The 12751-nt window shown below is 42.9% G+C and overlaps 1 protein-coding gene across 13 annotated transcripts in view; it reads right to left on the minus strand.

The window, feature by feature from the left end:
- KMT2C (lysine methyltransferase 2C) overlaps positions 1-12751 on the minus strand; it is a 131125-nt gene that overhangs the window by 87896 nt on the left and 30478 nt on the right. For all 13 annotated transcript variants that reach the window (XM_069958871.1, XM_069958864.1, XM_069958870.1 and 10 more), the window contains exons 3-4: positions 9298-9436; positions 3273-3458 (exon numbers count right to left, since the gene is read on the minus strand). In XM_069958871.1, the coding sequence (XP_069814972.1) occupies positions 3273-3458; positions 9298-9436 (325 nt within the window). The remainder of the gene's footprint in view (positions 1-3272; positions 3459-9297; positions 9437-12751) is intronic.

Genomic DNA, 12751 nt, shown 5'->3' on the forward strand with positions numbered 1-12751 from the left:
GGACCACCCTAAAAAAGACCTGTCATATTGGAGATGCTCTGATCCAGTCACAACGTGGCCCTTGTCTTGAGTCGCCCAATTACTTTACACTTGTCGATTTTTCCTGCTTCCAACATATCAACTTTGAGAACCGATTTGTCACTTGCTGGCAAATACCCATCAGCCCTTAGCAGGTGTCACTGTCAATGTTGTGCACTTGGCTCATGGGTCTATATAAATTCTGATGTGTTCCATTAGTAAAGTTCAGAACATACTGGTGTACGGCTGTGGCAGGAAAGTAAAACAAAACTGCAGGGTCGCACAGCCACCCCCACCTATAATGACTAAATCACACAGCAATTCCACTTTGTACTTTTGCCCTTTTCGCTCGGCTCAGAGAAATAAGCTCCAATTGCTTCATTTTCTGCTGTGAAAATGACTATTTACATATAAAGGCACAATGCGACAAGCGTGTAGATATTAATGCGACGCAGGGTGTGGAAAATGGTATAGCTGAATACTGGCGGCCATTGTGCAGACCGCATGGGGACAACTATAGTAAAACCCCATGAGCCCTCACCCTGATCATCCTGCAGCTCAGCTGGGGACACAGTCTACTGTACTATAGCTTCATGTGCTATTTGTTCCATAAAAGACAATTCACATCCGACATTGTCACCGGCCACAAGCATAACCAATGAAACATATGCCAAACACTGCCAGCATTGGCCATAAAATATTACTTGTGACCCCAAAACAGCACACCACCCACTGTAGTGAAGGAGTCTGAGTTTTTCTTGGTTTTAATAGTTAGGTTGTGATTTAATAGTAGGTGAACAGCTAGCGGCAGTGTAGCTTGTGTATTGATCGGATGAAATTCAGAAAGTTAACCCAACAGGATGAGCGCTATGAACTCTATCATACTGTAGCAGCCTTATGTAACTGCGGATGTGCCGATCAATGTCAGAAGCCAATTGATCAGGTAATTCCCAATCATTATTCACAATCAAGTTTCTTCCATTGATCGCCATCTTTAAAACCTAGAAGATTATCGGCAGAAAAAGATCACTAGGACGGGTCCATCTAGTCTGCCCTTATATTGTCTCCTTCCTTTTTACCTTAGGATAGTAATATGGGGGGAGATCAAACATGGTGTAAAGTGAGACTGGCTCAGTTGCCCCTAACAACCAATCAGATTCCACCTTTCATTCCTCACAGACTCTTTGGAAAATGAATGGTGGAATCTGATTGGTTGCTAGGGGCAACTGAGCCAGTCTCACTTTACACCATGTTTGATAAATCTCTCCCATTGTCTTTATAAGGATGAGCCGGCTCCTTCAAAAAAAACAAACAAAAACCATAGACCATTTACCATCCCTTCCGTACTGATGAATATACTGGAGGCCCATATCCAGGCTTCGCCACAATAATTTTTAATTTTGCTTTTGCCTTTCTTTTTTAGGAAAAAAAAAAGATAAAACGTGCTGCATCTCCAAACAATACAAAAGTGAAGACACCGGTTATATTTTCACCCTCCATGCTGTCAGAAATCCATTTACAATTCACACTGCAGCCAAATCTTCTCTCCAGTCCTATTACCGTCCTGGCGACGGCTCCCCCCCTCAATAAGCAATTCATTCAGCTGGTTTATACAAGAAAACATCAGAAGCAAATGGGACTATGGAGAGGAAAGCAATATGGAGTGATAACCGGCACGCGGCTACTATACACGCCATTTACTATAACCGAACATCGCGTGGCAAGTAATGTTTTTCATAATTTGGTGACAATCCACTTCGCGACTCACGGTAACTACAACGCGGCAGGAAAACGCTGATAAATCTGCCCCATCAAGTTTTTCAATTACCATCACATAAGATTAACTAAACTCAGTTGGAGGCTTTATTTTCTGTCAAAATGAAGACTATAGATTTTGATAATTAAAGTCTGGCAAGAGGATTGTTATTTTCTTACGGAGCTGTGCAAAGTAGAAGAAAAAGCCAAGACACCAGCTAGCTGATAACCAAACTGGAGCAAGAATACTGCTAGCACACTCATAGCTACCAATATGTATAAGCTATACATCACCATTATTACATCAAAAGGTATTCCGGAGGAGAAGAAAAAGAGTTTTTAAGTCAACTGGTGTCAGAAAGTTATACAGATTTGTAATTTACTTTTTTTTTTAAGTTTTCCAGTCTCTGGTACTTATCAGCTGCTGTATATTCTGCAGGAAGTGGTATAATTTTTCCAGTCTGACACAGTGCTCTCTGCTGCCACCTCTGTCCATGTCAGAAACTGTCCAGAACAGGAGAGCTTTTCTTTGGAGATTTGTTGCTGCTCTGGACAGTTCCTGACATGGACAAAGGTGGCAGCAGAGAGCACTGTGTCAGACTAGAAAGAATACACCAATGCCCGCAGGACATACAGAAGCTGATAAGTAATGAAAGGCTTGAGATCCGTAAAATCATGGATTTATATGGGCAACATCTAAATATTCCTATTCCCTACTGGTCAACAGGAATGAAGCAACTATCCAGTCACCTGACTAGGCTTTATTGTAGTCCCCTGTGGGGTACTATATACTGAGGACAAAAGATTGTTATATAAAAAAAAAAAAGTCTCCCCTATTCCTGTACAAGGGACATTATCAGCCACCAATACTTAATTCACAAACTGTGCTGATGTTTATTATAGGTTTACAGCTTTATAGCTATTCAGCCAACAACTTTAGGGCCAGATAATCGCTTTACAATTCAATGGAATTAATAAGTAGATTCCCACAGAGACTATTGCTTTTCATGCTTTTCCCCTTTAAAAAAGACATGATTACCCACATCACCCCCGTAGCCCCACCCATCCCCGACATCGGCGCCTAGGCCCTGCCCCTCAGCAGCCATTGGTGTGGGCCGACTTAGTGGGGGTGGGGCTAGACCTTTAGGCTACCCCTTCCAATGGCCGCTAAGGGGCGGGGCCTATGTGCCAATGGCGTCACAAAGGGGGCGGGCCTCCGTGGCAATGTGGGCAGGGCTAAGTGGTGCTGCGGATGCAAAGCTCAATCTGCAGATGACAAAAGATCACTTTTTACTGGAACAAGCACCATGATGTATGATATAAAACTGCAAAATTTACCCTTTACACCAGTGTAGGGAAGTCATGATGCAAAAAGGGGGTGACAGTGTCACTTTAAAGCACTATTCCCACACAGACACATACAGAACATCCACAGCACAAGCCATAATGGGGCCAAACTCCTAGACTAAATTTAATAAAGGGAGACATAGAATACTCACTTTTGATGCCCTCGTTTTGCCGATTTTCCGGTGGGTTTACAGGTGCCGTTGCTGCCATTAGATTCTTTGTTCTCAGTCAGTGTTTTCCACGGAAGGAGAAAGTCAGGAGTCAGACTGAACTGTTTTAATTCCCCCTGCCCCAAGAGACTCCGTTCGCCACAATAACAGAAAGCGCAAAGTTGTTCACTAAAAAAAAAAAGGAAAGGAAGAAAAGATTTAGATGTTTCCTAGTTGCCTTCTTCAGATACAATAAAATCCCCTCCCCCCTCCACAGTGCAAAATTTTCTGCACCATTTTCTCAAAACGGTTAACATTGATCAGGGACGTGTACAGTCGTACATAATTGATATAATGTTATGAATTACACTGTATTACATGTGCACATGACAGCCATTCATCCCATCAAACAGAGTAAGAGGTGCGAGATCTGGTATTAGTCCTCACTGACAGGACAACACATCATAGACGGATGGTAATGCTGTGCTAGTCTACCAGTCAAATACAGCGGAATATCTGATGAAGCTGCCATTACAATGTGAACAGAGCCTTAGGGCCCTATTACATGTGAAGATTATCGTGCGAAAAATTATTATATCGTTCAAATTAAACGAGTCGTTCTGTGTAATTGCAGGCAACGACCGAAAAACCGTTCATATGTCGTTGATTTAGATCTGTACCTAAAATTACAGTTAATCGCTCGCTGTAATTCCATATTCGTTCGCTCAAGTTGCACATTTTTTCACTAATCGTTCAGTGTAATTGCACATTGTTCATTGTTTCGCAGGGATCAGAAGGAATAAACGATCATAGTAAAGATGGCGAAAACGATCGCAATAACGATCGTAACTAACGACTATCTTTCTGTGTAATATAGTGAACGATTTCAGGTTAATGATAAACAATCTTGTTTGCAGTCGTTTATCGTTAGTCGTTAATCGTTAAAAAACGTTCTGTGTAATAGGACCCTTATGAGAACTCTATGCTTCAAAATCACTATAGATAGGAATCAATGGATAAAAACAGGTTTGCCAATAAGCTTTTCTGAATGGCAGTGGCTGCATTAGGTGTAATAATGGTGGTCACATTACTAGCCACTCTGCTTTCCCAAAGGCCACAATAAATCAGAAATGACTGCCATTGTTTCCTCCGTACTGCGTTTGTATAATCCAGTCCATCAATTCTATACAGCAGTAATAAAGCCAGAGGAGAGTGAACTCAGGCGTACAAAACTGCTTGCTGCAATTGCCGGGCCCTGAACGCTACTAACAGGGGGTGGAGGTGGCTGCAGCCTCTCCAGGACAAACAACATACTTGTCCAGGGGCTCTCTGCACCGGGGGGCCACACATATCAATGCTTATGGGGACTGCCAGGCACTGCAGGCCAGATTCCCGTACAGGACTAAACCTTTCTGGTCGTCGAACCATAAGCCATAGTCACTGTTAGCACCTCATATAAGCAGAATTTTTTTTTTAACCTTAACAGTCTTCACAAGTTTTGCAATGTATTGGCGAAGTATATGACTGGGCTGAGAGAACAGGAGTGTTTGGACCCCTAATCCTGGCAGAAAAGTGGTTGCCTATGCCTGGACAATCTCCATCTAAGTGAATAGGAGGTATGAAAACAACCGAGTGAGGGTGACAATTGTAGAGATTGTTTAGGTTTGGGCCTGATGGTTTTATTTGCGCCACAGCTGAAGGGTATGTTTTACTGCTTACTGCAAAATAAGGTATACTGCTCCATCTTTATGACTAAATAGACTAAACAAGATCTAAATGTATAGATATCATGTTGTAGCGCCATAAAGCATTTAACTTTTTGCTGTAAGCAATAAACAGATGTATCAACTGTATGACTACATGTGGTGTGAACCTGAGCCATATAGCAAGCATGCAGCTTCCTCTCAGTATGCTGTAATGTATATGCTTTAAAAAAAAAAAAAAAGATGAAGCCTATGTAGGCATGCCAACAGATAAACTAGGCATATATCAATAGGCCAAATAATACTGTAAAATAGGCTATTTTATTCGGCAAAAGACAAGGAGCCATGACAGAAAATCATCAATACAGCCAATTGGATGCTGTTAGTGGCCACTGTGCCCCCCGCTGCCCAGCTCCGTTGATTATAATTAGAAGGGGATGCGCCTCGCCGGTGGGCGGGCAGTGCTCTTAATGGTCTCAATGGACAGTGGAACAAACAAATAACTGCACCAGAATGGTGCCGAGGATGAAGGTAAGAGACATACCCTCCCTGTCCTTCACGTCTCCTGTGCAATAGGGGACTATCAGCTGGTTAGATTCTTCTAACCTGCTGATAATTCCCCTTTAACTAAGCAGAAAACACAGCAGAAAATCAAGGCAGTGTAAACAAAACCTTAAATGGTCACTGTTATTTTATACAACCTCCCTCTAGTTGATAACCAACATGACTCCTGACATTTCTGTAAATCACATGTACCAAAAAGGTCTCCCTACTACAGAAAAACAGCCTGAAGATCACAGATACTAGATGGTGACTCTTTTGTCTCTATTTGCCGCCCACTTCTTCTTGTTAGGGGAAATCTGTCTCTAGGAACAGCCTTAGCAAGACAGAAAAATGGAAAGGGGCGGGGGATGTGGAGTGTAATGTGTTCTGGGCTGTACAGACAATAGATAAAGAGAAGGCTGTGTATCTGCACCAAGGTGTTCAGAGGACTTACTAAACAAGAAAAGTAAATCAAGGCTCTCCTCAGATCTCAGCAGAAGCAGTCTACTTTATTTTTGCTCACAAAGATCCTTGCAATGCAAAGTGCAGGTCTGTTCGGTACACTTTCACCAGCACTATGTAATGTTTTTCTTAATATTTCAAAGAATAAAATAAAATGTTCATTACATGAGGAAACGCTGCGGGAGACATGAAGATTGCAGTAAATGAGGCTGTAGCTGTGACGCTGGCTCTGTGTCCAGTATCGTGACTCACAAGCTGTATAACACATCATATTAGCTGCGCCCCGGTGATAGAGTAATTACTATTGATTTTTTTTTTCTTCAAGTGCGCAAGATAAAAGTTGTCGTTTGAGCAAAACAACATCTGGAGAGGAACAGAGCCATTTTATCACTTCTACAAGAATTGTTTGTAGAAATTTAAGTAAAAAAAAAGGGGGGGGGGGCGCTTCCATGGCAAGTGGATTAAACGTGGCTATTTAAGGCGAATACGCTTTTAAGGAGCTGTAAAGCTAGGGTCAAAGACAAAAGATAAAATCCGAGAAAGACATCAATCTTCTGGAACTCCTTCTGCTGCAACTGAGCATGTGCGACCAACAAGCTGAACTACAGGTCGTAACCCGAAGCCATAAACGACACATTTTGGTATTTCGGGACAATAAGTGCTAAGTGATTAATGGGAAATTAGTGAAAAGACGTAAAATATTGAGTATTTTGTACTTTATATTTTTCATTAAAGGACAACTGCGGCGAAAAAATTTTTTTGGCTTATTTAACACACATTACAAAGTTATATAACTTTGTAATGTGGTTAAATACCCGGTCTGGCCCCCTTCCCCCACTTTCCGACCCCCGACTCCCCACCCCGGAAGTTAAAGAATATATACATTACCTATAACGGTCGTCACGGTCCTCTTCTCTGGTGTCGGGTGATGTCAGAGCTGGGGGCGGTCCGGGTCTTCTTCCTCCTCGGCGTCTTCATTGAGAGTGAATGGGAGAGAAAAGGCTGCTGGTGCACATGCGCACCAGCAGCCTTTTCATTGGCTGGAGCGCATCACATGGCTTCCAGCTTGCTCAGCCCTGATTGGCTGAGCTTGCTGGAAGCCATGTGATGCGCTCCAGCCAATGAAAAGACTGCCGGTGCGCAAGCGCACTGGCAGCCTTTTCTCTCTCATGGACCCGGAAGCAAGAGACATCGCTGGACGGCGGAGGCAGGTGACGGTGAGGCGGACGGCGGGCGAATGGAGTGGCGATCGTCACCGGAGGGATGGTGAGTATGGTGTCTGTGTGTGTCTGTGTTTTTTTTGGGGGGGGGGGGGGGGGTCCCGCCGGAGTTGTCCTTTAAGAGAATCTTTGTATGCTGAAATAGCTCTTTAAATCTCTATAGAAACAGAACACACTGAAGGCTTCATTGACCCTCTATAACAGGGATGTTTTTGAGAGAAAACACATGGGAAACATTTTATATTTGCACATAAAAAAGCAGAGATATAGAAAGATAAATACTGTAAAATACAACACAACCTTGTACTTCATTTTCCAACACAATTTTAGGACTACTAAACACACTGGAGGCCCGATTTATCAGAAGCCTCACAACAACCTCCTACCGAGCCCTACCGTACATCAATACATGCGGTGACCACAATGTAGGAACACAGTACTATTTTGTACAATGCAAATGAGAAATAAACAGATCATTTAGAGGAGAAAAAAAAAATGTGGAAACAAATGAAGTGTGAACACCCTCTGGGGAGGTGGTTGCACTCAGAATTAGCAAATCACATTAAACTAATGTTAAAAGGTATTTCCACCTGGAGTAGTTATGCCCTATCCATGGTACAATGTGGTTGAAGATAGCACTCTGCAGGTCTGGTGGTGTTCATGGTAGGAGTAATCCCAGGATAGTAGAAAGATGAATCCCGGCACACACCAAGAAGTGGAATGCTTACTTTATTGGTGCAAAACAGACAGGACTCCTTGGTGTGTGCCGGGATTCATCTTTCTACTATCCATGGTACACGCTTGGTAGAGCATAACTAAGATGGTGGAGGGCCCGACCGCTAAATGATCTCGAGAACCATTCTCCCTCTACAGATCCACCACCTTAAGCTCTCATTAGGGGCACTGTATAGAATAAAGAGTTTTGATGCACATGTGTAGCCTACAGTTCTGTTTAATGGGGATTTCTAGGTCTCCGTTAGAGATTGTGATGGGCCCAAGCTGTTGGACCCCATAAGATATGTTTAGCACAAAGCCAACACTGCACATCACACAAAAAAAAAAAAAAAAAACACATCCACATGGCGCATGGGAGCATGGTGGGGGCAGCATTATGTCTTGGGGCTGTTTTTATGCAGCTGGAGCTTTAGTCAAGATGGAGGGAATTATGAACAATTCCGAAGAGTCAGTAGGTTTTGGAACAAAACCTTCAGGCCTCTGCTAAAAAGCTGAAGATTTAGAATAATTTCACTTTTCGGCACAACAATGACTTAAAGCATAGCTCCACATCAACAACGGAATAGCTTCATAATATGGAGATCAAAGTTTTAGAACCCAGCAAGAGACCAGAGCTGAATCCAGTTAACCTGTGTTGACCTGTAGAAGGCACTGTACAGAGGAGATGCCCTCGCCAACTCACAGATTTGAAAGGAAGAGTGGGCAAAGAATGCCAGGTCTAGATGCTGATAAGACTCCTACACCAAAAGACGAAATGCTATCATAAATTCAGAGGAGGAGATGTGTAGGAGATAAAATAAATAAAATAAAAATATAATTAAAAAAATATAAAAAAAATTAGACACACACACAATCTCAAACTAATTAACAAATGTCAGCTCCGACCCCATTTAAGGATGTTTACGGTCACTGACATAGCAGGCGGATATACATTGTGATGAATAAAAAACTAAACACACATTTCCAAAGTTGCTTTGCTAACTAGCGGGTTCAGTAGGTTATCTGGATGACCTTAGGACCTACAGAAACTCAATGACAATTGCTGAAAACAATACTTAAAAAAAAACAAAAAACTACTCTGCATCTGAAGGAAACATGTTTGGAGCCGATACAATAGCAGCTTTGCTGTACTGAGTCTACAGAGATGTCTCATAGCAATGTTACCCTAAGAAGAAGGTGTGGGAGGCCTCAGCCGCTCTCCCCATCCTGCACTAATTAAGATCCAAGATTGGGTTTGGCAGCTGCTTGTGCAGTCGGCAGCTAACTCCTCACGGCTCCTCAGCACTCCCAGCATCCTCTCTATGCACGTTCACAGATGCCCTTCCCCCGCCCTGACTCAGCATCAGCTGCACACTACATACAGACCTGCTTCTGGCTTCGACTCCCACAGAGGCAGTGGAGTGCTCGGACTCTTGGGATGGAGAACGCTGAAGAACGGGTGTTAGCTGCGTAGTGTCCGTCACCTCAGTCTGGGCACATTCCTCCACAGATCGTTCTTTAATGTCTAGAAAACATACAGAGGAGATTTATGCATTGTTGGCGTATGGAAAACATAGACCCCCGCTTACCCTAACCAGCATAGATATAAAAGGGTATTCCCATCTGAGAAACATACCCCCAATCCACAGGACAGAGGATAACTGGCTGATCAATATGGGTATGACCCCTGGGAACCCCGGCAATCTCCAGAACAGGGACAGCAGTCTCATATTAGAATGAAGAGAAGGATCGGGCATGCACGCTGCCGCTCTATTGATTCTCTATGGGAGCTGAAGGAAACAGTTCTGCACTGTATTTGGCTCCCATAGAGAATGAATGAAGTGGATGGAGCACATGTTGTAAATGGGGAATAACTTTTTCAAACAATAATACCTTTTTAAATTGGAATAAAATAATATTTCCAATCCAATGGTCTACCAGCCTCAGTATACTGCTGTTGTGTGTAAATGGTGATTCTGTTACCCAGTCATATACAATTGATAATTGTTATATCACAACTGCATAGTCCTCTAAGCGAGTGACCTCTAGCATGCATGTGAAGGTGTCATGCACATAAATACACTCTCTTACAGTCACTGATCAAATGGGCATAATGGCAATAACCATGAGATCAGCATGATGTAAACGTGAGTCATGGAGGCTTGCTATCTTGTGGTATTGTTCTGTCAAGAGGATAAAATTCTCCTGTCCTACACTATATACATATATATATATATATATATATATATATATATATATATATATATATATATATATATATATATATATATATCGTTTGTCACAGAGAAAGCACTGGTCAAAGTCTCTGAAGAGAAAGCAGCACCCTACTCAGCCGAATCGGCCTGATTCTGCCAATTATCGCTCTGTGTAATAGGACCTTAAGACGTCTGCAGCGTGAAGCTGAAGGTTGACTACAGTGATCAATGGTCTTGTGATGTATGAAATTTACAGGCATCATCACCTCCAGTACAGCACAATACTACCACAGTGATTTACACTGAGATTATTAGGGGGCACAGGGCAAGCAAGGTGGTGGTGGTGAAGGATGAAAATGTGCTTATTTGTTATATCTCCACATTCACCAAGGACGTATATCGCATATGCGCAGGATGTGGGTTGAGGACCCTGGTCATGGATATGGCTGCAGGTCATGGGAGCAGGAGCCATATCTACTAGGCATTTATGGAACATTTACACTTAGATGTAGAATAAACGACTAGGGGGGCAATTCCCCTTTAAGCACTATGCATGCACCATAAATAAAAGGTTAGCATATGAATACATTCAGGAATGCTTCAGTCTCGGATATATACCATCAACAGCCAAAGAAAACGGAATAAAAAGAACGTCCATTACTGAGCCAGCACAGCCTTGGCTTGTTCTATGTAACATTCACCCAGGGACTGCAAACAAACCAGCAGTCACTGTCAGGTGTACAACATGTAACAGAGGAATGTGCTTGTCAAGGAGAGCAAAATAGTGTATAAAGCAATGGACCCAATCCCACCTATTGTGCTGTAACAATAGATGACTATTTCGCAATGATGTCAGTGCTGATGTAGAATTGAGAACTGGGTGACTGGTGACTAAATTAAACATCTTATCACATAAAACGGCAAAATTTTAATTCTTGAGAAAAGGTGTGTTTTGTAAAGAATGACTTGACAAAGTTGGGCAACCTCCAAACGTATTGCATTCCCTCTAACTCCTCTAGAAACAGCACCAGTTTGGGTGTGGGTTTTGCAGTTCAGTTCCACTGAAGTTATTGGAGCTGAAATGTAATACCATACACGACCTGAAGACAGGAGTGGTGCTGTTTTTGGCAAGAAAGTAGCAGTGTTTTTCTAATTCTAAAAAAAATCCTTAAAATTCCCCATAATTCCTTACTGGCCTAAGAAATGCAGAACGTAAACTGGCCATAGGAGTGGTTTCCAATTCTGATCTATGACCCCATCTCTGGACCGATGCAAAACACACGTATTCACAAGGTGACTCAGCCTTCTGTATAGTTTCTATCTGTAACCGGCAACTGGTTTTCATCATTTCCAGTTAAATCCAGAAATACTCTGAAATTCTGCTAGTTTCCTGTGACCTCGGCATTCACACCTCCCCAGGACAGTATACTCACTATACAGAGCTTGTGGTGTTGTAGAGAACTCTGTGGAGGAACAAACATAGTTGCCCACCATAAGATACACCATAAGAGTGGGTTCATACTGAGGAATTGTCGCGCATAGTATCTATGGGCCGGCATATTCCGCTATCCGCCGAAAGAAGTGACATGTAACTTCTTTTGGCGGATAGTGGAATACGCCGGCCCATAGAATGGTGTCTATGGAGCCGGCGGAAAGGCGCGCGGCCGTGCACGCGGACAGGCAGCGGAATTCCGTGGATATTATCCGCGAGAATTCCTCAGTATGAACCCACCCTAATACACACGCAGTATGACTGCCTTCAATGGACCCCAAGGGAAAGCCATACAGCAGCAGCTGTTAGTCTTACATGCAGTTGTACTGCACCTGGAAACTGTGAAAGGTCCAGAAAGAATAATGTAGCCGATCCCTAAAGGGGTTATCCAGCGCTACAAAAACATGGCCACTTTCTTTCAGCGACAACACAGCTCTTGTCTGCAGTTGAGGTGAATTAAGCTCCATTCACTTCAATGGAACTGAGCAGCAAAACCTCGCCCAAGCTGGAGACAAGAGCGGGGCTGTCTCTGGAGGAAGGTGGCCATGTTTGTGTAGCGCTGGAAAACCCCTTTAAAAAGATGGACACCACAATGGAACCCGATGGACTCCAATATAATTCAAGGGCATGTGTCATGGCACTCTGAGACCCTCAAACAAACTAAAAAGGCACATCTCATCAGATACACAAGAAAACAATGGGTCAAAGTTCTAAAACCCATCAGCAAGTCAGACGCACCAACCACACCCTCTAATGCTGCGTGTACACGTAACGATTATCGTGCGAATTTGGGCGATAACGATCCATTTCGAACTATAATCGTACGTGTAAACGCAGCGAACGAGAAATTGTTCATTTTGATCTTACAACATGTGCTCAAATTCGCAAAAAATTTGCAGATCGTTCCGTGTAAAGTCGTTCGCCGATTTAACCAATGTGTGAGATAGGCTTAGGCTTAAGCGATCGCGAAACAATCGCAAAACTAATTTTCCGTACGGCGTATCGTTCCGTCTAAACGCTGATCGTTATGAAAAAAAAAACGTTACTCCGACATCGTTAATTGTACGATCGGGCCAATTATCGCTTCGTGTAAACGTAGCATAAGCCACAGGTCTCAAACTCGCTGCTCTGC

This window comes from Dendropsophus ebraccatus, chromosome 2, assembly GCF_027789765.1.
Source record: "Dendropsophus ebraccatus isolate aDenEbr1 chromosome 2, aDenEbr1.pat, whole genome shotgun sequence".
Classification (NCBI taxonomy): Eukaryota; Metazoa; Chordata; class Amphibia; order Anura; family Hylidae; genus Dendropsophus; species Dendropsophus ebraccatus.